Source organism: Equus asinus, chromosome 1, assembly GCF_041296235.1.
Source record: "Equus asinus isolate D_3611 breed Donkey chromosome 1, EquAss-T2T_v2, whole genome shotgun sequence".
Lineage (NCBI taxonomy): Eukaryota > Metazoa > Chordata > Mammalia > Perissodactyla > Equidae > Equus > Equus asinus.
The window spans coordinates 199,227,876-199,254,698 of record NC_091790.1 but is presented as its reverse complement, the minus strand read 5'-3'; the positions used below and the strand labels follow the sequence as shown (position 1 = coordinate 199,254,698).

The following is a 26,823-nucleotide window of genomic DNA, read 5'->3' as shown; positions in this document are numbered from 1 at the left end:
AGCATAGATTTCTATGGGGAACACAAAAGAAGGTATTAAAATTCCAACATTATAAAATGTGATGCCACAAAAGAAACATAGCAACATTATTTGCAAATTGAAAAGGCATGACTAAATAAATTTATGAGTCATTCCCTGGTGAATACGTTTCAAACATTTTATCATTTTTAACAAGTGTCAATGATACAAATGTGTCATGTACTACACATTTAATTGTTTAAAGCTCCTAGTGAAGCCACGGTTTTGATTTATATTTGAGAGTTAAAATAAAAAGAATAAATTAAAACTTACAATGTCAGTTAGATGTCAACTCTCATCCAGTTAGAAAGCTGAATACAAAGACTCATTGATGGCTTTAGAAGAAATCATTTAAAAAATATTTTTTAAAAATAGTCAGAATTTAGGGCTGAGGGGAAAAAAGAAATATGTTTTTATTCTCCCTAATGTCCAGAACAATTGTCGTTGGCTTTTCTGAGGATCATAAAATTAACAAATATTAGATTGTATTTTATAAGATCTAATTCAAATGATATAAAGATAATAAGAACATAATAATGCTTAAAAATCACTGACAAACTTTCTCATTTGAATCGAATGGAGCTTGAGATGAAAAGACTTGGGAAACATTTAAGTTAATGTAAGTAGCAGTCTGATAATGCAAAAGTCATTCAAATCATTTAAAATGCTACTTTGCTAATCTTTCACTTATTATGATATTTTTATCTTAGATGATGATGATAAAGGAAATACACATGCACATCAGCAAATACACAAATTCTAGCAATCAGTTTTTAGGGAGTCATTGTTTTTGTAACGACAAGGGTATTTCATTCAATCCTTGCTTTAAAATATTAACAGGTGCAGTGCTGTGGTTTAGGAGTTGAGGGTAATTGATGGGAAAGAGACTAATATTGAAATGCAACACAGTATGTGTCGATTACTTCATTTAATCTTCACAACAGCTCTGCTAAATTGTATAATTGATTCCATTTCAAAATATAAATGGGGGACCATACCTCCAGGTTTACCCTGATAGCACTATTAATAGCACTCTCATTCACTTTCAAAAGTTCCTGGTTTGCACGATAAATTATATAGCCATAATCAGAGAAATCAGGAAACTGAGATGCAGAAAGTTTAAATGATTCACTAATATCATCCTCACCCTTGGTCGATTTCATATTGGAACCTAGTTATGCATGAATAAAAGTCATCCTCTTTCCACTGCTCAGCACTGCATGGTGCCGGCAAAATCAGCAGGTGTTTTCAGAAGAATAATTCGAGATGAAGAAATATAGCCAGTCCAAATAGGAATGTCAAATATCCTGAAATACTGCATTAGAAAATCATTTCTCTGGATTTTTCTGCTTCCAAGGATCTGCTCTTAACAGGTAAATGCTCCTAGGAGAAGTAACACTTCAACCAATGAATTTGCACTAAAGTAACAATGAATCATCAGTGAATGAGAAAAGGAGCAAATTAAGAGAAACACTGAGTAAGTGGTAGAGGCTGGAGAAGGGGGAGAGAGAAAATAGTGGAGGAATCTGCTAACATGGAGAGAAGCTCGCCAATTGGGAATTTTAATCTGTTTCATAATTTAAGCCTTGATGTTACAGCCTAAAGGAAGAGCTTTCTAATAGGAGTTAAAGTAGTAACCTGATCTGGCAGAGACTGGCTGCCAGGAATGGGCAATATGGAACAGAGGAATGGATCAGGGACTGGAGAGAGCAGAGGAGCACCAGCCAGAGGCAATGCTGGCACAAAGAGGGACAATGTCCTCATGGAATCATTGTGATTGTTTTCTCAATCAGAGCATACAAGCTACAGTTCTGGGTTTAATTAGTTGTGACCAATCCTTTTAATATTTAAAACAGAAAAGGGAGAAAGAATAGAAGAAGGGAAAGGAGATGTTTTACAAATGTAACTAAGGGACAAGAGAATTGAAGGTGCAACAAAGGAGAGAAGATTTTGCTTCCAGGAGTAGCAGGAACAGACTTCTGAAGGGCAGAGTAAGGTATGATTATTTACCAGGTCACCTAGGAATCTGCAAGATGAAGTCCAATATGTGAACTAGAGAAGAGGTTGGCATTATTCTAATTACTAAAGCCCTCTCCTGACCAACAGGAAGCAGAACATGATAAAAGCAATGATCCGACCATGCCAAGGCATCAAGGCATGGCAACACTTATTAACTTCAGCGGTATCTTCTAAGGGGAGGTAAAGACTGCAGTTCTTTTTAAAATACAAGTGTGGACATTAAGAGATCTGTTCAAGCAGTCTTTCCAGATGTCTGTTATACATATTCCTCCCAGAAGTGATCATCAATTATGTGGCCTATAAATGCAATCTGTTTTCCCTGCTGGAGGAAATAAAGGATAAATAACTTCAAAACAAAACCACCACCACAACTCTCTGCCCTTTGGTTTAACAGACAAGAGGACAGGTTCCTAAAATGAGAAGAATCATCCAGGAAGCAAACCTAAAAAAGAAAAAGTCTCTGGGGAGCAGCAAGCATTGAAGGATCTACTAAGTATAAGTAAGCAGCAAGAGGGTAAAAAGAGAGAAGATTATTCAAGATCTGCATCACTCAAGAAACTGAGATTTCAGTATTGGGTTGCTCTGGCCATACAAGCATAAGTCAAACTTGAGTTAAACCTTCCACCTCCTTTAGGTCTATCTTTGGGCTAATTCAGATGCAGCCCTGATCCTGCTTCATCTGGGATAATTGAGCATGAAGAGGGTTGGGTTTGAGTAGAGGACATGCATTTGGATCCTGCCCCCTTGCTCCCTAGCTATGGATGCCGCTTTAGAATCTAAAGTGTAGACTCTCACTTAATGTCTTCTTGGGCTTCTATATTTATTATTTTCACCTGTAAAATGGGGAACAATAATAACTCTTTTTAAATCAGGAGTTCTTTAGTAACTAGGAAGACAAACTTACTCAAATTAGCTCAGGCAAGAGGAGGTGATTATTAGAATCAGAAAGGGAAATTTCCCAGGCTCAGGAGGAAGTGCAGCCAGAGGTTATGGCACACCGGAAGCAGGGACCTGAACGAGAACAGGAATGAGACCAGTGACTTTATCCATCCTATATGTGGATCCACATGTTCTTCTGCCTTCACTTCTTCCCTAGCATCTGCCTCACTCCTCTCTCTTTGTCTTATTTGCACATGGCCCATGATGGTTTCCCCCATAGTAGACTCAGCTCCCAAATCTATGTCACATAAATGAAACAGAGATTCTGATGGCATCAGCTGAGATCACGGGTTCTCTCTAATCACCTGTGGCTAGTGGAGACAGAACAGGACCATGTGGTAGAATGGCTGTCCTTTTCGGGCAGTAGAAAGAAGATGATTTCTATAAAAGGCATGTAAGTAGATATTTGAAAGTTTGGCAAAGGAAGTAATTCGCATCTCTAACCTAACATTCTATCTAACAAGGTTGTTGTGAAGATCAAGTGACATTTAGAACACACATGAAAGCATTTTATAACCTGTAATATACGATATAAAGGTAAGGAAGTGGATACCTTATACAAAATTCTCAAAGGTTTAATATCTGTGCCACCTTTGGAAAGAGTAACGCATCTAATTGCTATTGACTCAGAATGACACAAGACTAGGAAACCTTCCATGAATTAAGAATGTGGAGATAAATCCTAAATACAGATCACAGGACGTAGGTATTATTCCAAACCAAACAAAACCAAAAAACTTAAAGCAGTAGACTCCAAAAGACATGATAGAATTACAAGTGGATTTTCCATTTAAACATCACATTTCCCTCAGTTTTGTCATGTACTGGTTCCTGACGTCAAGGTTGTAGCAGATGGATTTGTACTGTGGGATCCAAAAACCAAACTCTATTTTATAAATGTCTGTCAATCTGTCATATGAGTGTATATTTGCATTTATACTCTGTTTTTCTTGTGTATTCATAAACTCTCTCTCTCCTAAATATTGAGGAACGTCATTTAAATAAATGATCAAATTTGAAGCCAATGTTTATCAACATAATGCTCAACTGAACTTGTTCTTTTTTGTACTTGTATCATTAGCAAGTTACATTCTTTTATCCTTCTGTGTTAGAATATGATCTTCTTTCTTTCAGATGCTTATATGGAGGATGTATCAGATGATTCTTGCCAATAATGAAGTAAGAAAATAGATCTCCAATATTCCTGGCTTCCCTTGCATGTATCTTTTTTTCTCTCTTTTTGGAATTGTCTGTTGCCTTTATCTGTCTTTGAGATATGTAATATCATGCTGCACTAAAACAAATAAAAAAAGCTATTCTCAATAAATGCGTACCGTTAGCCATTTATACCTTAGCATGAGTTTCAGCCAACGTGGCTCTCTCCAAAGGGCATTTGCATATGACATTTATAATGGAATAAAATGCTGTTTTCTTATAAAAGTAACCTTATGTGGATTTCTTTCTGTTTCTTTCTTGGAGAGGAAATAACCCTCCTCTCCAATGTTTGCTACCTTGACCCACACTGAGCTCATCAGCTGGGTGAAGGGTAGCCTTGCACAAAGGTGCTTGGTATATACAGGCAGAGGCAGAGAAGTGTGAGAATGGGAGGCGCCACCAGAGTGTGACAGTCTCAAACAATTAGGTAGATAGTATGGATAGGGGGTGGAGAGAGTTATACAGTTATGTACGGTATACCACTGATAGGCAAAAGAGACCTTTGAGAGCCAAAAAGGAAGTACCCCTAAAGCTCCTCACATAACAAATGTTGATAAAATGGGCCATAGGCAAGTGTGAACCTGTAACTACAGCATGGACAATGCTTTCTCCCAATGAATGCCACCTCACGATTCCACTCCCATGCATGGCCATGCCTTGTATCAACAGGCAAAGAGAGAGACACTGCTGGCCAAACAGCTAAGGAACCAAAACTTTTGTTATAGTCTTTTGCTTTTGAAACATCTTTCTTTTTGGAAATGCATTGTAACTATCTCTCTATATACGTAGACAGAGTTATATATTCTATAAACTACAGAGAAACCTATTAAAAATAAAGACATTTCTCAAATCCCACCATTCAGGTTAAAAAAAGTTAACATTTTAGAAGTTTAATTTCCGGTACCTCACTCTACATATATGAGTAGATAAGTAGATAGAAAAGTAGCTCTGAATAAGTTAAAGTGGCATCTTGTACTAATTTAAAACAAAACCCATTTTAATGTAACTGTACTTGAATGAGAACAAAAAAGAAATGATGGATGTTTCTTCATATGAGATATTAATTCCTAAAACATCAAAGACAAAATAAATTTGCACTTAAAGCTATAGCATCTATGGCTTTCTACTCTGCAAGGTTATGGGGAAAAAAGCACATATCTGTCTAATTCTCATAATTTGGTATTTTTACATTCTTGCACCTATAAAATTTATACTCTGTTCTAAAACTTTAATTCCGAAGTTGTTTAGTCAGAGTCTTATATTTAAATAGCTTCATTGCTCAGCACCAGTCATTTGACCAGGGTTTCCTTCATTTTTGTTTTCTCACTCATCTCATTGTTGGTTAGATTGTATCATTTGTATTCTCAAAGAGGTTATACGCTTGCTATAACCTGACTTGCCCAAATTCCCTGAGTATAAAACTCATTAGGCATATTTTTCCATAAAACTTTCTAAGAAATATTTTGTGAGTTTGATTCCTCTAATCAAAGTTGTTGGAGGTCTGGGGCCAGCCCAGTGGCATAATGGTTAAGTTCACACTCTCCGTTTCAGCAGCCCAGGGTTTGGATCCTGGGCATGGACCTACACACTGCTCATCAAGCCATGCTGTGGTGGCATCCCATATACAAGGTGGAGGAAGATTGGTACAGATGTTAGCTCAGGGACAATCTTCCTTAGCAAAAAGAAAGTTGTTGGAGATCTTTTGGTATCATGACACTTCTTTTGGGGACTACTGCATCCTCTTGACATCTAGGAATATATGTGTTATTTCTTTTTGTTTTCATATTTTGCTCCAGATTTCCTACTACTGGGCCAGCCTGAGTCATAATTATTATTTGGGTATGGCCAGTTTCTGTTTCATGTTTTTCTACCTATATTCATTTTTTTGTTTGTTTTTAGTGACTTTTATAGAAGGGGAATGAATTAAAACTATCATTACTTTGACATCTTTCAGCAAAATTTTTGATAACATAGTAACTCACCAACTCTCTCATGCCCATAGCCTGATGAATGTCATATTATAAAAAGAGCAGCTAATTAAGATTACTTCTAAATAAAAACCATTTATGTTTCTAAAGTTACATCTCTCTACTTTTGCCTGTTTATCTCTGTCACGAGGTCATTTTACTAATTAAAGTCTCTTCATACTTCTGTGAATTTCTGTATATATTATTCTGCCTTTTTCTTACCTATTTTCTTCTCCCTTTTGGTTTTCTAAATCTCTCTGATCTTCTCTCTCTCTTCTCTGATGTCATTTTTCTTTCTTCCCTCTTCCTTCATTTTTCTTCTTCTTTTAGGTTTTCTCCTCGTCTCTTTTTTCACCTTTGTTTACAGTTTTTTCCTCCAACCTTCCCTCCATTCTTCTTTCCTTCCCTGCATTCTATATTTCTTCCCTTTTTTCCCCGAGTCAGCCATGATTTGAGCTTAGTATTTCCTGTCTTACTAAATAAAAATTATGGTCCTGATTGGTTGATTCATATTTATTTAAGAAAACATTGTTTCTTTCCTTTTTAAGTTGCCATTCACTGATATTTGCATCAGTGTTCCTGTGAAGAAAAGAGTTTTAAGCTTCTGTCCTTAATGATCTCCTTTGGCTATCTATGAATTGCTATCTACTTTGCTATATACTTTACTAATTAATACCATGACTTTAAAGTCCCAAACTCAAATTTTAGTTGTAAACATATAACTACTTTTTTTACACAGCTTTCATAACAAAGCTAAATTTTGGGCAGTGACTGAGAAATTGTAAAGAATCATATTTTTTTAACCTGCATTTTCAATAGAAACTAAGTTTGTATATCAATAAACTGAGAAAATAATAGTGAGTACAAAGTGTGTTTTCACACATTGTGCACATATTTGGAGTCAATTCTTTTTAACTTCTCTCTAAGTGATTGATTAACAAGAATTTCCTTAAGTCAGCATTTTTATGTCATTTTGAATTCATTATCACATGAAACTCCAAAAATTCTTTCTCTTTGATTTACCAACTCTCACTTCCAGCTCGAACTTTCCCATGTCACTCACAATCCCATCTACAAAAGAGGTTTAGAGAATCTATGGGTCTGTTTGAAGTGTGAAGAATGATTTTGGGTGTCAGCTAATAGCTATTGTGCAATAAAATATATTTTAGAAATGCAGTTGTAAACATAACATTCATCTGTTATATTTGTATATGTTATGTTATTTCACACGTTTGTTGACAAAGGAAATAAATGTTGCCTTACCCCCTCGCTTGTTGATCTTGGCATAGCCGGGAGAATAGCTCCCAGACATAGAGGATGAGCTGCTGAAAGCTCCATGAGGAAGTCCAGACACAAGGGGTTCATCACATTTTTCTGAAAAGAAAAGAGAAAGAGATCCAATAAAGATTGTTAAATAATCATTGATACATTTTTGTTAAAGTAATTATTGACTATAGCACAAATTTAAAAATCTATGATATAACAATTAGCAAATGATCAGAATTTTGGCAACTCAATTGTAGTAATTCTAATAAATCATAGGAAGAATTTAAACAACACTTCTAATTTTCAAGAATTATAACTATGACAAAGTGCTTTCTTCCAAAGGGCCTCAACTCAGAGCTGCTATCCAAGAACCATGAGTAAAGTTGAGGTTGTTTATTTAACAAGCTTCGGAATCTGGCATCTCCTGGAAATCTTCGTATATCTAGTCGTTATCAGGATATGGATTTAGAAACATTGCTTAGAAACATTAAGACTGGAGGAAGGAAGACCAGAAGGAATCCTACCAAAGCTAAAAGACTAAGAAATAGGTATTAGTAAGGGAGAACACAGAAAAATCACCAAATTGAAAAGCGTTTCTGTCAATTCCCACATTTGACCAATCAATTGCCTTGGAACCAGGTGGTCCCTCAGTTCTCTCCTTCACTTGGCTTCCATGGCATCATTAACTTTTTTCTTCTGCCTCACTTCCTACTTGCTCTCTGATTCCTTTGATGGCTCTTTCTCATTTTCCTAATGTCTAAATGTTAAAGTGCCCAGGACTCAACTCTTGGATCTCTTCTCAGTCTACTCTCACTCTCTGGGAGAGCACATCAAAGGCTGCGTCTTCTCATACTGGAATATCCCAAATCCTACCACCTCATCCCACCTGGTCCAAGCAGCCATCAGTGACCACTGTTGTGCAAGACTAGTAAGTCTTCCTGCTTAGCCCCTTGCTATAGTCCTTCTGCACACAGCAGCCAAAGGGACATTTTTAAAAATGTGAATAGGTCTTGTGGCTTCTATGCTCAAAATGTCCACTGGCTCTTGTTCTCAATAACTCAGAATAAAGTCTGAAGCCCTCCAACCGCGCACAGAGGCCGTAGAACTGGTCACATCTCCTTCTCGCATCCTTCTCCACTACTGTCCAGCCACAATGGCCCCCTTCCTCTCCTCTTCCTTCAACAACAAGCCTGCTCCTGCCATGGGCCTTCAAGATCACTATTCTGCCTACCACAAGTCTCACCCCTCACTTCTACCAGGCTCTGCTCAATGTCACCTTTCACGACTGCAGACAAGCTTTCCTAGTCTACTCAGGTGAAAAAGCATGATGCTGCCATCATCCTCTGCTTCCACATCCTGCTTCATTTTCCTTCATAGGAAATTAAGAGCCACCTGACCTATTATCTTCTCACTCATTTAATTGTGTGGTTGCTTTTCTCTCCCTTTGGACTGGAAGCTTTATGGGAATAAAGTTTTGCTAGTTTGCTTAATGCTTACTCTCCAATGATCTGAACAGCACCTGGCACTTGGCACACACTCCAAAAACATTTGTAGAATGAATAAATGGAAGAAAACAAGAACCAACTAAACCTGACAAACCTCAAAGGGTCCCAAAGCATGCTACTGAATTATAACATGACACATCACTTAATTTTTAGAGAGGCGGTCTTAAATCCTCAACAGATGTTTATATATGCTCAGTACTCTGCTTAATAAGACAGAGAATTACCCTGTATTTTCTAGAATTGTTCCTGTCGCAAATATTTATCAACAGAAAAAATCTTTAGCAGTAGAAAGAATGAACCAGTTTCTAGAAAAGTCACTCAAGTGGAGTTAAGTTTCCAAATACTGGGGAAATGAATTATTATTCATTATCTCATCACTCAAGTGTGTACAAATCTGAAGTAAAAATGAACAAATCCCTTCACCTAAAACCTTGCTCAGTTTCTTTTTTTTTCTAAGATATAGTGCAAGTGCCTCTGGGAAGTATGGCATATGTATATGAACATATTCCCCAAGAGATTAATTGTAAAAGAATGAAAAGATGAACATAAAATTTATTTTAAAAGTATCGGTTGAAAAAGCGGGAATGTAAAGTGAAGGATTTTGTATCAATTGTTAAAAAATTTACTTTTCAAAGGCCGGCCCCATGGCATAGTGGTTAAGTTTGGTGCATTCTGCTTCAGCGGTCCAGGTTTGACAGGTTTGGATCTCAGGCATGGACTTAAACCACTCGTCTGCCATGCTGTGGTGGTAACCCACATACAAAGTGGAGGAAGATTGGCACAGATGTTAGCTCAGGACTAATCTTCCTCAAGCAAAAAGAGGAAGATTGGCAACAGATGTTGGCTCAGGGCTAAACTGCCTCAGCAAAAAAAAAAAAATTTGCTATTCAGGTTAGCTGCCAGGGAGCACAAAGATAAAACTTTGATTTCCTATCTTCTGACTCTTTTGAATCTAACTTGTTATATTCTTTTGACATAAGTTCTGCATTTGGCTGGAGTTAATTCTAAAGCATCAATTATATTAAGAATGTGCTAATGATCATTCATTTTCATCTCATTCATTCAAATATACACCAGGCATTTATGCTCTGCCAGACACAGGAAATATAGCAGTAGGTAAAACTGACAACGTTCCTCTTCTTGTGGAACTTGTGTTTTAGTGGAAAGAAAAAGACTAAAAACTAAAAGGTAAATGTATCGTCTGAGATGGTGATAAATACTACAGAGACATGTTAAGTATGAAAGAGGGGCCAGGGAGTTTGGGGGGTGAGATGAAGGTTGAGAGAATTGGTGTATTTTGCTGCTTTGTCAAGGAAAATTTTTCTCTCTTTAATCAAGTGACGTCTGAGTAGTAGTCTGAAAGAAACGAGGAGGTAATCCCTGTTAGATACCAACAGGATCATGCTGGGAGAAACCTTTTCTAGTCTAAACCTGTGCAATAGGGCAATAATAATGCATGATGCATTTTCCAAAAGTAAGCATTCAAGGCGTATATATCGTTACATTGAAAGTAATTAAAATGAAGTTGATGAATAATTGATTAAATGACTCATTAGCTAATTTAAATCTAGAACTTAAATATAGCATTTATAATAAATATCTGAAGATAGTCTATCCTTATTACATTTTAAAAAATTTGACTTCTGGAACAAATTGATCATTTTCAATTTTTAATAGCAAATTTTAAATTCTTCACTAATTTTAAAAGACCGTTTAATTCAGAATAACAAAATTACAATCCAGTGGGGATCAGGAAAGACAAGAGCATAGGAGAGATGTTTTTTGTAAAAGGTGGCTGTGGAATTATTATCAGAAATTAAGCATTGGCAATCTCACAGTCTTGTAATTGAGACATAATCTATAACTATGTAATTAAGAAAAATGCCACATTTACATATATATGTATATATATATCTATTTCCCTATTATATAATATATATAGCCCAACCCCTCATGAGTGGCAATAGTATATGGACCCACACAAAGTAATTACACATGAAACAACAGGAGAATCCCAAACAGTTTGTAATTCACTGCTGAATAGAACACAATCAAGTACTGAAAGTAACAAATAAATTAAAGATGCAGGGCTTTTGTTTAGGTGAGTGGCTTGTCAGTTCTGGTTCCATTATAAATGTGTGACGTTGAGTATGTCAATTAACCCCCTTCCTACATGATTCACACATAATATTAAGAAATTAGCCAAGTTTCTCTTAAGATCTAAAAACTCCAAGCATCGTCACATACAGGAATCCAGAAACTGCCCGACAGGCCAGATTTGGTTCCCCGCTCACTTTTGAAGTAAAATTTTATTGGAGCGTAGCCATGCTCACTCATTTACATGTTGGTTATGGCTGCTTTCACACAACAGCAAAATGTTGCACAAGAGACTGTAGGGCCTCCAAAGCTAAGATGTTTACTGTCTGACCTTATACAAAAAAAATGTTTTAACCTCTGCTCTAGTATAATAAATATCCTAGGTATCTAGGAAGAAGAATGATTAATGATTACTATGGTATCAGGTACCATATAAATAATAAATAGGATCTGAAGAATTGAGGGAATATAGGTAGGTGGAAAGAGGGTTAAGAACATTCTGAGGAGAGGGAACAGCTTAAAGAAAATCATGGAGGCCACGATGGGTATGAAACTTCCCAACGCAGCTATAGCAGCACTCCATGCACGCACATATTGCCATACTGACTATTATGATGAACTATCCATTTTTATTCCCCACTGTAATAATTGTTATTACACACCACATATTCCAATAGGCAGCTTGCTTGTTGTGCTAGAACATGTGTCTCAATATTCTGTAGACATTAAATACTAGGAAATCAGGCAAATCCCTGGAGGAAGTTAGAAGTTTTATAGAGTAGTAGAGAGATGAGAGAGAGACAGAGAATGCTAACGTGAAATAATTTAGTATTCTATTTCCCCTACTGGGATGTCTTCCAAAACTATGGCCACACAACTATGGCAAATATTTGGTCTCTGATGTACTTCCCTTCCAGGGAATCTTGGATGAAAACTAGAGGAGCAGATGGGCCTTGAGTTTTATTTTCACACAATTTCAGTCAATCAGGAAGGCAGACTTGCTGTAAGAATTCTGTACTATTTCAAGCTGGAACAGAGGAAGTTATTGGCAAATAAAGATGAAATGACTGTTGCCCTTCACCTAACAGAGCGTAGCTGAGAGGAATCGCTGCTGGTGAGGGATGTGGGCCGGAGTTTGCAAGGTCAAAGGACTTCAGAACCGTGTAATTAACATTAGAGATGGCTTTCAAATATATCCCTGATTAAAAATAGCATTGGAAACTTTTACAACACAATACCTTTTAAAATTATAGTACTTAAAATATATGCTTTATACCACACATTTGTAAACATAAGCCTAATACACATAAAAGGACTCCAGAACCAAGCAGTGCTATCAGAACAGAAATTCTAGCAACAGCCTCATTTATACTCTAGGAAAAAACCATTGTGAAAGGCACATTGTCAATGGCCTGCATCTCCCAATGGTTTCCTATGTCCTATACATTCAATTCCTAACTTTTACAGCTGGAACAACATCACCTCTACCTGCACGTGTACCCTGCCTCAGGTTTTATGACATTCCTCTCAATGGGACAAATTTAAGAGGCCAGACCTCCCTTTAAACTCTTCTGCTTCTAATCAGTAGGCTCCTGCCTTGCTCCTTATGGCCAAAACTATCTTGAATTACAAACTGAATAGTTGTGCTAACTCCCTTCTCTGGCTTCCCATGTAGTAGCTCAGTTCCTCTGAGATGTGCTGTTTCTTCCCCTGAAGCTCACGTCAGGGTCTGGAGTCCCATCTCAGTGTCCAGGATGGCATCTTTCCCCTTGCTCCTGAATATCCTTATGTTCTGCCTGCTCACCCACATGCCTGATTATTGCCAACTGTTGTATTGACCAGCTTGAGGATGCAATGACCTGTGTACCCACTTAATGTTTACTGTGTCCAACCTCCTGCTTACTATGTTATCCTCTGATACCATTTGCACAACTCTCTAGACAGATCATGCTTTTGGTTACATTGCTCCAAAGCCAGTGGGAAAACCCCTTGGACAAATAAAGTCTTATTTCTTGTCTAGCCTAATGGATAGTTTCAGGCTTTGAATCAAAAGGAGACGGAAGTCATGACTCAGGGGATCCCTTAATAATCACTGAGATTAATATAGGCCCTTAAGGTCTTCATAAATTATAAGTAGCATCACTTCCCACTCTCTGACCAAGAGAAGTCTTGTATGGAATCCAGCATATCTATACTCCAGAGACTTTATTCCCAAGACTATGATCCCTTGTTTTTACATTTCTTTTTCAATAAAGAAGAAAGAAGGGAGGAAGGAAGGAATGAAAGAGAAAGAGAGGAAGGAAGAAAGAAAAAGAAAGAAAGGAAGAAAGAAAGGAAGGAAGGAAGGGAGGAAGAGAAAGAAAGAAAGAGAGAGAGAGAGAGAAAGAAAAAGAAAAAAGGAGAAACAGCACTACCAATAACTTCACGGTCCGTTTCTTTATAGCTGTGGCAGGCCCACTATTTTTCCTCCCCATATAACTTGGGTAGCTGGTTCCAGAAGTCTTTTGTTTTAATTCACTTAGCAACACGGTGCTCTGTCCTCTTTTCTCAGCATGCATTACAGAATAGGCCCTGTATTTTTCACCTGAGAATTTTGCTAACTTTAGCATTCTATTAAACAACAAAAACAAACGTAGATCATTACATATGTCATCTGCAGAAATCCCATACCCCAATTATTTCACTTTATGGAGAGGGTATAGTCATATCCAGAAGCTAAATTTTCTTTAAATTTAATAGTTTATATTATATGATATTCAAATATTGTATTACTTCTTAAGTAATATACAGAAAGTACAGGAAATAGAAATATGACATTCTCTTCCAGTATTTTTTATACAATTTTTTCACATGGTTGAGAGCCATTTTATTTTAACTTAACATTGCCTAGTAAACATTTTCTTGGGATAGTCGTGATTTTCAGAGGTGACTTTAGGTTGGCGGCTCCCCAATATTAGCACAGTGGAACAGAGCACATGCTCCTCAGGGTCAAAAGATCGAGATTTTATTCCCAACAAAATAAATTTGGGTGACTTAATTTAATTCTGTCTTACCCACAATCTCCTCTGTTTTTCCATTACTTCAAAAAACCTTTCCTAGGTTTGCATAAGTTGTTTTATGGTTTTTAAATCATAGCAATAGAAAATAAATGGTTAAAAAGAATAGTGTCATAGGAGTGTTCTAGAAAAACATTTGCTCCTCCTTAAGGCAGAAATACCACTGACTCCAACTCATCTCCTACTATATATATCATCACTTCCATCATATTTTCCTCCCATTTTTATGGTTCGAACATCACTTTGTGTACCTGTTGCTCCAGTTTCCCTGGCCTACTCTTTGTCACTGGAAATAAGATCCATTTATTTCCTGATCCTATAAAATTCCATATGATATGGAGAAAGAAAGGTCTCTCATAAACCATGGAAGTAATAACTGTTTCCAGTCTTCACAGATACACATGCTCACATGTGCTATTTTAATACAACAGATATGTATAAATAAACAGGAACATTTACAATCTTGTCTTTAACATACTTTTTTACTTGATGATCTAGCATAGAAATTCTCATACAAATGTTGTCCCATTTTTACGTATTTCGTTTTATATAGAAATCTTTTATTATTTCTATTAGGATCTGCATAGCAGGGTTAAAATGCTTTGCACAGAAAATGCAAAGGTGTTAGACCAGTGGTAAAATAGATTATATATTAAATTGAGGATCAATTGTTTTTCCATACAGTGTATGACAGAATGGGCTTGGTTTTCTTTACCTAGCCTACTAAAGGATTTATGAGAAATAGTGGCCATGAAGAGAAGTACAATTATTTTGCTATCAAGTGCTAATTTAGGGAAAAGCTAAGGATGATGAAACTAGAATTGAATAAACCAAGTGGATATATCATACCTGATATGCAGTGAAAATCAGTAAGTGAATAAAAATAAATCTCTCTCTCCCTCTTTTTCTTCTCATCGAATCTTTCCTGGTTACTACCTGATGGAGGTGACTCCATCTACACTTTTGGGTTTTTTCCATTCAATGAGACAAATCCCAATATGGTACCATATGCATTATGGCGGCCGTGAGCTGCATGAAGCAGCCTTCCTGTCTTCCCTCTCAACCCCTGTGATACAGACCACCACGGATGGCATAAACAGTAGAGACCATGCAACAAAAATCAGTAAATGAATGACTAGTAATAGCAATCATTTATTGAGTACTGATGTGACAGGCAATATATTAAATATTCTGAGAGAATTATCTCACTGAGTTATTAGAGTAAACCTTTGACATAGGTATCATTACCATTTTATAGATGAGAAAGCTTGAGATCTCATAACTAAATAATATTAGAGCCAGGACAAAAACTGAGTTGGACCTGATTACAAGGCCTGTGCTTTTGAGGTCTACATTTCAAGGACACACCATCCGTACACTCAGTCCAGATAAATTTCATATGTGTTGCATTGGGATTATTCCTGGGCTGTGCAGATCTCCTAATAGTATTGAAATGGTCAAATTTTCCTTACCATCTCCCATTTTGATCCCAGGAGTTTACTTGAGGTGATACCCCATATGATGATATTACAGTAATTTCAGTATCTTCTATCTGCATCCCACCCACATTTTTCAACTAAAAGGAAGAGGTCCCTGCAGTTTTAAATAGTGTTGTCAGAGAAAACCAGACATAATCAGCCACTCAACTGATAGCCTAAATCAAAAAAATATACGTTCAGCAAAGTACATCAAATTTATTCCATCTATTCATTTAATAAATATTTATTAGTCACTTATTTCCTGCTTCAACCTTTATCCCCTTAAAATCCATTTTCTTCACAGTTACCAGATAAATCTTTTCAAAATAGGAATCAGACTGTGTCATGCCCTGACAACCTCCCAACAGCTTCCCCTCGCATTTAATGTGACATCCAAACTCCATCAAAGCCAGCCCTGGCCTGGCCCTGAGAAGCTTTCGTATTATTTCATTTCACTCTTCTCCTCTGGGTCACGAAGCTCTGGTTTCACTCTCCTTTCTCTTTTCCAGACACACTCCTGCTGAAGCAGGAGTTCTCCATCCTCTCTGCCTTCCAGCAAGAACTCTCTTTACCAGGTCTGAAGATGGCTGGCCTCTTTCCATTCTGCCCTCAACTCAAAGGTCACCTCCTCTCTCCCTGGCCAGGTTATCTAAACTAACCAACTCAACTTCCACCTTGATACCCTGCAGATATTACTTGCTGTTTGAGCGCACTGTTTTATTTTGGTCACAGCAACAATCACAGTCTAAAATTATCTTCACTGGCTATTTTTTAAAAGCTTGTTTATGACTTTTCTTGTTGACTTCACTAAACACCATGAGAATAGGGCATGCATCTGTCTTGTTGAGCCTCTGTTCCCAGGACCTAAGAACCTGTCATGCAGCACAAATTCCATCCAGGGTTATGGAGTCAATGAATTACTGACAATGATGAGTAATAAATCCATCTAAAAGTGAGCAAGGCAAAATAGTTCCTAGTTTTAGCTAGTTTTGAGATATATTCACTTCATCTAATTAACACACGTTTTTGCACTTTTCCACGTAAAAAGCTGCTTGTGCAGAGAGAGTTGACTTCATCCCATGATGTTATGCATGGATGTTCCTTACAGCGTTCCACACAAGAAAGATCCTCTCTTTAATCTCTATCAACTGAAAATGACATAATTTAGAACCCTTCAATTATATAGCGGGTGTGTCTACATCATCAGTATATACACCTAGAACTTTGAAACTCAAAATTGTCTTAAAATATCCAGCAAATGAATTTTGTGAGAGTGGAATCTATTGACTTTTTTGAGTTAGCTCTTTTATACCTTTTTTGTTTTCAAAAGAACATAAGACCTTGGTATTTCTTATTTTCATATTGTATCATTGAAAATCTATTGTGATAAGTATTTGTTGATCTCCCTACTACATGCCAATCTCTTCTGAATGAAAGGGGATTTTAAATTTTCAATACGTGGAGTGTAGAGCACCCAGGAGGTATTCTTCATATACTTTGAAAAAGTATTGAATACAATCGGTATAGTAGCATACGACAATGAATAAATGCAATGCCATTATCTTAAAAAAATCAGATCAAATTTCTTTCATTTCCTTTTTGTTGGTCCAACAGCTACGCTCAGAAAAAAACTTAATAGTAGTGTGGCTAGAGAAACAGTCACGTTTGCCAGAATCATGGTTGTAAATCAAACAGGAAATTGTCTGCTCTGCATGTACCAAGGGCGACTTACTTCGAGACTTGTAGTTCAAATTTTGCTGGACATTTAACAGCTGCAGCATATTTCTGACAGATGGTATAACAGATGAATCAGTTTCAAATTATCTACTGAACTGTTATATACTAGAAAAAATAGATTTGTGAGGCTTTAGAAAAATAAGTCACGTTTTTGTCTCCTCTAAGTTGATCTTCTAATTTCATAGAGATAAATCTTCTAACACAAAATAATAAAAATGAACTTTTACCCTTTATGTAGTCTGCAAAAGTTTTTGAAAATTTAATTCACATTACTTTATGCAAACAAAGGAAATGGTATTTGAAAATAGAATCAGCTAGTTTGCCCTCAAGCCATGAAGAGGTTTTCATCTCGAAAACAATGGTGACTGGTCTTTTTTTTTTTTTTTTTTTTAACTCAAATTCTACAGTCTCATAAGGAGGCAGAGCTAGCTAGCACTTTTAATAAACCGCTAATTTGAAGAACGTCAAGGTCAACTGCAAAATGACTAAATGAACTTGAGCACTCCTAAAGCCTTCATCAGCACTCTTCCTCTGGATGAGGCCCTTTTGGATTGTGATTTGTTGGTCTACAGGTAAATGTTTCATTTTTTGACTCTAGTTTCATTAACTAGAATTGAGTGGTTAATTCAAAGATGATATTCAACAAGAAGATGCAAAGTACTTATTGACAACCAAGTCTATTTCCTAGACTACTTAACCCACTCTTACTCTTAAATAATTGACTAAAGTGTTACAGATAAACATCCTCCAGTGTTCCCGGCTCATGTCACTTCAGCTTAGATGATGCACTCAATTGACACAAAGTGAACAACAGAACACTGTAGGGTCAATAAAGTGAAGTAGAAGAATATTTAATTAATTGACAAATATTTATGGTGTGATAAAGTAGGATATAAAATAGTATTTATAACATTATCCTAATTTTATTAAATATGTACTTATAGATGAAAAAATGACTGAAAGAATATGGAAATCAAAACCTCCTTGAGACCTTTAAGATTCTCATTGACTTTCCTTAAGACAAAACTCTCCAGTGCTTCATCTTACATCTATATATTAACTTGCAAAACTTTATCTCTTTCACCATGATACTTTGTTGTTGAATAAGATTTCTCCAGCATGCGTAGCTCCATTAATTGGTGTTCTGTTAACTTAGGACCATTTTTGAAAATGGGTCAACTAAAAGGAAGACAGTTATATATTAATGCTTATCCATTTCCCACTTCTGATGGCCTTTCATTTTTTTCACATTTTTTTGTCTTCTGCTTTCTAATGCCTCTGACTTAAAGCACATGCAAATTTCCTTTATTTTAGGAAGGAATACTTTTAATGTCACTGCTGACTCTTCTCTCAGATCCAAGTCCTTTGAATGGAGCTCTGTACTCCACCACCACGGAAGTGTCCTGGGAACTTGGCACAAAATCTAAAGGGAAAGGCCTATTGTATTTATTTCCAGGAATGTATTCTGTTCCAAAGAAGGTTGCTTGCATTGACATACATTTTTAATAATGTTTAAATTCTAAACAAAATGGTTTTTCAGAAGGCTTCTATAAAAGGCAAAAATCACACCAAACTAAAAGAAAACAGAAACAAAATAACTCTTCAAATACGCACATGTAGAGGTGCATTCATTTTAGACAAAAGTCAGAAAAGAAGATTCGTTGGACCACTTCTGCCACCATTCCCAGTCATTAATGGCAGAGGATAATGCTATTTCATGAGGGATATCTCCAGGAGGAGGTTTTTGAGATAAGCAGACAGGGACTGAGGAGTAACTCCAGTCTTAGAGAGGCAGAGACAGGATGGAATCAAGTCCAGAAAATTCAGGTCAAGAAGGAAGGATCAAAAAGAAAGCCAGCTACAGGCAAGCAAACAGGGACCAGAACCCCAGAGACCGAATCCTCAGCCAGACTGCTGAGAACCAATCCTGAGAAAACCTTTTGCATCTCTGTGGATCTTTATACAGTCCGTTGGGCGTCAGAACAGAAGCACTACAATCTTAGGAATTTTTAATGGTTAAAAGGAGATCTTCTGCCTTCCATAGGAAGGAAGAAAGGGAGCAGGCAAAGGCACAGAAATGACTGATTATTACAAAAAGCAAGTTTGATTAATATGCCAGGTGCATTTTGGGAAGTGATCAGAAAAAGAGATTGAAAGTAAATAGTGTGTTGAACCTTGAAAACTAAGCAGAGAATTTTCAATCTCCTACAGAAGGGAATCGTGAACAATTAAAGGTTTCTGAACAGAGAAATTACAACCCAGCGAAAGCGCAGGGAAAGTTATAAAAAATAAACACTTTTTGGTTTTTAAGCTTCCTTCAAGAGGGAGATTCCCAGACAATGATTTCCAGATGGGAAGAGAAAACGCATCTTGAGAAAACAATGTAATCACAAATAAACAGGAAATGGAGACAACCCAACCCACAGAATTCGGTAGTGCTGAAGTTCATGGCGTTGGTTGAAGAGATGGGGGAAGCCATTGGTTTCACATTTTGAGATAAGAAACAGAGCCATAACAGTGAAAAATAAATGAGACATATATATTCATGACCATCATGATGGAGAGATGGCGGCAGTCTCACGGAAACAATCACGTTGTTTTCACAACACACCTACATTTTTACACCAGCTGGCCTCCAAACCTGAATTCAGAAAACCCGAGTTCTAATTTCTATTCCGTCACCAACTCTCTTGAGCTCACATATTCATGTCAGAGCTCCGTTTCCCCATCTGTAAAGTAGGAGTATTGGACACATAATCTTCAGGGTCCCTTTCACGGCCGACATTCCTGGATTCTATAATGTCATAAGATGCTCATGAGAGTACATAGTTTTAAAAAGCTAGCCTATCCCTTACTTGCTTGCCATCCCTTAGGTGCTTGCTTAATCACTTTTTGTTTATATAAAGAAATTCGACATATTTCAAGAGAATTACAACACAGATCTCCCAGCGCCGGTAAGGATTCATAGCAAAGCTCTGAAAGAAAATTATTTTGCACTTTTCCTTCTCTCTCCAGGCTGGAAGCACTTCTTGTGATCTAGATGAATCATCATAAAGAGTAGATAATGACACTGCATTCCTTTGTCAATACAGCCCAGGATACGCTGTCAATTCTGCTCACTTGAATATATCCAGATTTTCAAGAAATTGACATCCATCTACCTCTACCTTCATAGGACATGTGGCTCATCATCTTGTTTTATCACCACAATTGTTCTTTTTCATGAGAAATATATATTCAAAGGGATCTGAACTACTTACTCAAATGTTCACATTAAGGAAGTTTGTATTACCTAGCCTTGAAAGGAATTTTGCTTTATGATTACTTTACTTGATTGCATTCAAAATGGAGAGTAGATTAGATTAGAATCTAGAATCTGGATTAGAAATAACCAGAAGCCAATGCCTTGTGATCTATATTTAGGAAGCAGTACTGCAAAATGAATATTTTTTTAAATAGTACTAAACATTTGTTTTTATAAATATTATAAAACTTTTTATATAAACAAATTATATATATAAATGTTTAATATTATTTAAAAATATTTCTGTATTATTATAATGTTCCCTACATTGTAGGATATAATTTCAAAGATGCTAAGAAGAGGGAAAGATGGAGGATAAAAACTTACGAAGCCCTGGGTTTCAGAGTTAGGACACCTAGAATTAGACTCTGGTCTATCTGTCATTATTTGTGTATTCTTGCCTCCATCTCTTAATGTCTTAGAACCTCAGTTTTATCTTTGGTAAAATAGTAATTACACCAAAGTTAATAAAGTATCGCTAAACATCACTGGGCAGCCTGCATTTACAGATGAAGTCTGGGAAGTGGGGGAGCGATGCAGACAATAAATCTCTCTTGCTGGATGGGATTTTAGAGTCCAGACAGGGAAATAACATGAACAGATACCTACTATACAGTATGCAGTGCTGTAATAGAGATGTAAGGGTCTCAAAAAAGTGATATAGATGCAGAGGTGCAAAATAGCTAATTTTGCCTAAAGATAATATTACCAAGCGCATTATATGTTAATGAAGAGTTCTATGAAATAATATAAAAGAAAATGCTTTTTAAACTGTGAATCATATACAAATACTAGTTTCTTTCAGTAATTTAACAAACAAAACTAGAGTTAAATATATGATATTTTTCAGATTTTCTATGATAAAATTCATCTTAAAACATAAGACATTATTAGGTATGTAAAAATATACAAGTTTTTTGTAGGTGATTGAAAATATTTCATTATTTCTCACATGCCCTCACATAAACAAATGGAGTAGATCACAATATTCCTTTCACCTATTTTTTTTTTTTTCATGGAAAAGTCACTTAGATTCCAGAATTCCAAACTGATGTTTAATTTGGAAAAAAACGTCACATCAACTAATGAAGTCTGGAGAATTCCTCCAGCTAGCTGTCCATTTTCCATTCATATTCATAATCATGTTTTATCTTTACTAAGTATATTCTAATTTAAGAAACACACACAATCATAAGGCAAATAAACCTGTGCTCTAGAGCCAAGGCAGCTGGTCTGCGCTGGACACCTCACAGGACAAGAGTTTCTTCTGTAGTAACTGCAGGAGTCTCTATAACAGACTCTCCTAGGAAGAGCACTGTATTATCTGAACGCCTCAATAGTTTGCAGACTCACTCTTCACACTGTTAGATTCTCTCGATACATTTTCTGATTCTATGTCACAAACTAACCTAAAAAGATTTGAATGGTGTGTTTCCTACTAGTTCATCACTTGACATTCCACATTTCCTCTTGTTCAGAACATAAGAATATGCACATTTGGGGCTGGCCCCGTGGCCGAGTGGTTAAGTTCGCGCGCTCCGCTGCAGGCGGCCCAGGGTTTCGTCGGTTCAAATCCCGGGCGCGGACATGGCACTGCTCGTCAGACCACGCTGAGGCAGCGTCCCACATGCCACAACTAGAGGAACCCACAACGAAGAATACACAACTATGCACCGGGGGGCTTTGGGGAGAAAAAGGAAAAAAAATAAAATAAAATAAAATAAAATCTTTAAAAAAAAAAAAAAAAAAGAATATGCACATTTATACGTTTCTCTAAGTTTCACTTATTGGTTAGTATTATTTGAAACATAATATAAAAATGCACTTGACAAGTTACCCGGGAGGTGACAGAGCAGTTTGCAAAGCGAAGTATGCACATCATTTATTCATGGCAGAGCCATGTTCCCTTTTTGATTTGAGTTTTCTAATATCTTCAAATGCCACTGTACGCCAATAACAATTTATTTTTCAGTGGCACAATTGGTGATGTGGAAAATATTTTTCCTGGATTTAAAAGAGCACATATATTTACAGATACATTTGACAGTCAGTCCTTGTTCAGAATGTAATTTCACGTAGATCGCAGACATTCTCTATGGTGTCTGATTCATCTCTGAGTTTTCATGCCCAGCAGAGTTGCCAACACCAATGCCAGATGTATGTTTGTTGAATGATTAAACATGTCTGTTTATTCCTATCTCTCAGGATGGGAGTGTGAGGGTTTACAGACACAAACTCCAATTACAGCTCCAACTAGCACAAACCCTAGGAATGCTGAGTTCAGCCCCATTGGAGGAAAACGCCACTTGAAAACACTACAGAAAATGTATCCTGGGGTTTACTGCTTCTATAATTTGGGTTTACAATCCAGATATAATTGCGGTAAGAATATCTTCGAGAAATTTGAAGTAGGTTTTCTCATGGAATAGAGGCAAATTTAATGTGAGCGGCAGCATTTTGTTGTTATTAAGAATAATCTTTTACTTTGAGATGATTACGGTAAATTTTGAGAGAGAAAAAGGAAAATAATTTTGAGAATATGGTGTGTGGCTTCCTGAAGATTGCGTTTCTTGGAAACAGATCACCGAAAAAGTACTTCTTCCCGTCCAAAACTACAAGGCAGAACAAATAGCCTCCGTTTCCCAGCCCCCTAGCTACATCTGCTTCACTTTTTGCCCAAGAATTCTGAGAAGACCTGCAGAGATACTGTTTGACTCCATGGCATAGCAATAAAACCATCATATAGAGATATTTCAGTCAAGGTCAGCACAACTATTGTGGCCAGCTAGATTGAGTAAAAAAGAAAGAAACTAACAACCTACATTATTTAATTTCCCTTCTCCTTGGATAAAAGCTGTGATAAGGTGTATGCAAGTTAAACGGCAGTGAGCTGACACACATTTTTGTTCCTATTTCCAAGGATAGCAAAAAATTCAATGAATGGTAAATCAGAATGTGCTTAACTAATGTCCTGTCTTCTCCTTGGAGGGCAAACATGTTTCACCTTACATTGCTTCTTTCCTTGCTTATTGTAGGCTCAACTCTACGTGTTAACATATCTATTTTTCTCAGAGTTTTATTCATTCTACCCAAGAATTTGATACCTATTAAAAGTAAAATATTTCTGGGAAAAACAGAATTGGAAGGTGCTATCTAGTCCTGAGAATGAAGGCTTTGAATAAGCTTTCCTGGGTGGCTGGAGTGGGGAAACAACAGAGAATATGAAAACAGGAAACTTCAGTGACAGTAAAATTTCCATCTTGGCTGGAAGCAGGAGAAGCTCTGTTACTCCAGCACTAGTTCGCCTTGGACTAGATGTGCCTGGAAATAACTTATCTACACGTTCATAGAAAAGGCAGGAATAAATGTAGACATAGCTGGTATTTTTCTCACATAAATATCTAGAAATAACTTCTTAAGCTTCTACTGTATTTTAAATGTCTTGTAGATTGAATTTTCATAAAGTAAGATTCCAAACACCTGAATCTACATAGAATTTTACCCTATATCTTACCCACTCCTGGTACAACCTCTCAGCATTATAGATAAATCTTAAAGTAGCAGCAGATGGGAAACTGATGGCAGAGAAAAATTCAGGAGAGCTAGCAAACAAATGTTCTAAGAGACGGAAACCTTTGATGATAAATGTGGCTCAAACTGGTTTGAGTATCAAGACAATGTTTTTCAAGATCATTTAAAAATAGATCAATTTCTACTTCTATATCTTCTAAGGAATCTATGCTGCTTTAGCAATGTGCCAGTGATAAAATTCAACATGATTTCTATGTGCTCTTTTTTCTATGGTCTAAGTTGCATCCAATTGAGTCTAGAATGTTGAAAGTCAGTTCATTCCAATATTTCTTTTATCAACTTATACGTCAGTATATGCTGGTGCATGAGCTCATAGACATAGATGCTTAAATTCTATAGTGCAGCATAAGTAGGTCAGTATGGAAAATATGCAACTGAATCCAGATACTCCTCATTCTTATTGTGTTTTAAATTTACAATCACATAAAAGATTCAACAATATGTTTTAAAAATGCATGGTACAGTGTGTGATAGATAAGGAGACATCACCTGATCTATTTTCAAATCCTGTATGATGATTTGACTGACATAAGAATGTATCAATATGTGAACTGGAAAATTTTAGAAAATAATAGATACAGATAGAAATTTTCATAACATGTCTTTCTTTGGAGGGCACTATTTATTTTTATTTTAATTACATGTTTATGTACACGTGGCTTTAAGTCCCCCAGGGTCCCTATGTTTCCAATTTCCCAAAGCAGTCATTTTAATCTCCTTTAGCTTCTTCTTTTGGAATTTGCCTTTATTTCTTTCATTAAATAACGTGCATATGTAGTCATTTCCTAATGTTTCAGTTCTAAGTATCTCTGGACTTCCCCCTATGAAAAATGGAGGTTTAGTTCTCTTTCATCCCTTCACCCCACCACACACAAACATAGCCCTTCTGTCCACTCCCCCGCCATCCTACTAATGCAGGTACGTCAAACTTCCCATTTGATCACCATTCAATACTTAGATTATTATGACTGTGTGAATGCTATTCACAGCTGAGACATGTACTAGGCTATGATAACTTTTCCTTTCCTGCATAGCTTTCATCTTCTCTAGTGACAATGTTTCCTTCTTTCTAAATTAACATACAGTTACACAAATTGTAACATGTCTTTATTGAAAAAGAAACAATCTTGTATTAACTGACAATGCTCCCAAATATTTTGAGTAAATGATAGTAAAATTTATATAGATCTACTTGACCAAGACAAAGACACTTGATGAAGCTTGGGTCAGAGAATTTTTAGACAACTTGCATACATGAAAGGTAGGCTCCACAAACTCGGCATTAACCTCCGGCTTTAAAGAGACAAGTCCAACAAGACTCGTTGACTGTACATTCACTCTGCAACTGTCACTAGATTCAGCCTTTAACATCTAGATTTAATCAAGAATCATGGATCAGTTCATGGTTAACTGAGAATATCAAATGGGGGTACTTAGTGTGACCAAATCGAATATTTAGCAGCCTCTCTAAAACTAGAAACATAAACTTATACCCATGTTACATCTGGGGGAAATACTTAGGAATCATTTAGTCAAAAACATGTACTTACTACGACGAAACAGACCCACAAAGGTGTCTGACTCAAAGTCACTGAAAGTGTGTGAAAGAGTGTGTGTGTGTGTGTGTTTAACTTCCACTCTAACAGGCAACATTCCAACATTCCAATGATATGTAGATAACTTACAAGGTACTCTTTAGAGTAAGCAATATGTAATTATAAGTTGTTCCTAAATAACGATAATGTTAGGCTGGAATAAAGGTAAGAAGATTTTTATTAATTAGCATATATTAATGTTAAAAAAGTTCTCCAGATTGTTTATTAGTAAATTTATTAATAGGTCTGGGCAACAAAACTAATTTTTCCTACACTATTAAATTCCTTGAGACAGGGCTACATTAATAATCCAAACACCATTTTGTTATTATAATACATTGTTGAATTTACTACCGAGAAAACACATATAAAAGTTTAATTGTCCTATCTTATTAGAAAACATATTTTTTTGAAAATAAAATGGAATGAATGAGTAAGAGCACTTTATCATATCCTGTTTATTTCTAACAGCACTGTTCCCATAGCTCAGGAAACTGCTTAAGTAATTACCCACTATATAAATACTTGGTTTTTCATGGAAAAGTAACAAAGCTTCTGTTTCTTAATTTCTCAAGTAATATTCTTAATAAGCTATATGGTTAAGTGAGTTTTGTAAGGCAATAACAAAAAGATGCAAGAACTGTATAAATTTCTGCCTGTGCCACCTTCCCCTCCCTACTGTGGGCAGAAAAAAATCAATTAAATATTAGCTTCAATAGACATTACTGAGGTCAATTTAAAGATTGTGGAAATTTATAGTTGGTGAAAAAAGAAAAAACTTCAATAAATCTTACTAGATAGGTGGTGGCAATCTGTTCACAAGACCCACGTGTTGGATCCTTATTAAAGGGCTGATCAGTTGTGCAGCCACGGCTAACGGCAAGGACTGAGAGTTTATGCATAGGACCAAGCTAATAAGGCAAGATTGCCTCATTTCACTGGAGATGGTAAAAACAAAAGCAGCAATCATTTATTCAGAATTAAAAGAAATAATTATAAGATGAGCCGCTGAGAATGTAAGGGCGGAGAGTAGAGA

The 26,823-nt window shown here is 36.4% G+C and overlaps 1 protein-coding gene across 1 annotated transcript in view; it reads right to left on the bottom strand.

Moving 5' to 3' along the window:
• The window catches only part of CNTNAP2 (contactin associated protein 2), a 1,870,188-nt gene that overhangs the window by 1,294,040 nt on the left and 549,325 nt on the right, over positions 1-26,823 (bottom strand). Inside the window, exon 2 of the mRNA XM_014858430.3 lies at positions 7,422-7,532. Within this exon, the coding sequence (XP_014713916.1) occupies positions 7,422-7,532 (111 nt within the window). The remainder of the gene's footprint in view (positions 1-7,421; positions 7,533-26,823) is intronic.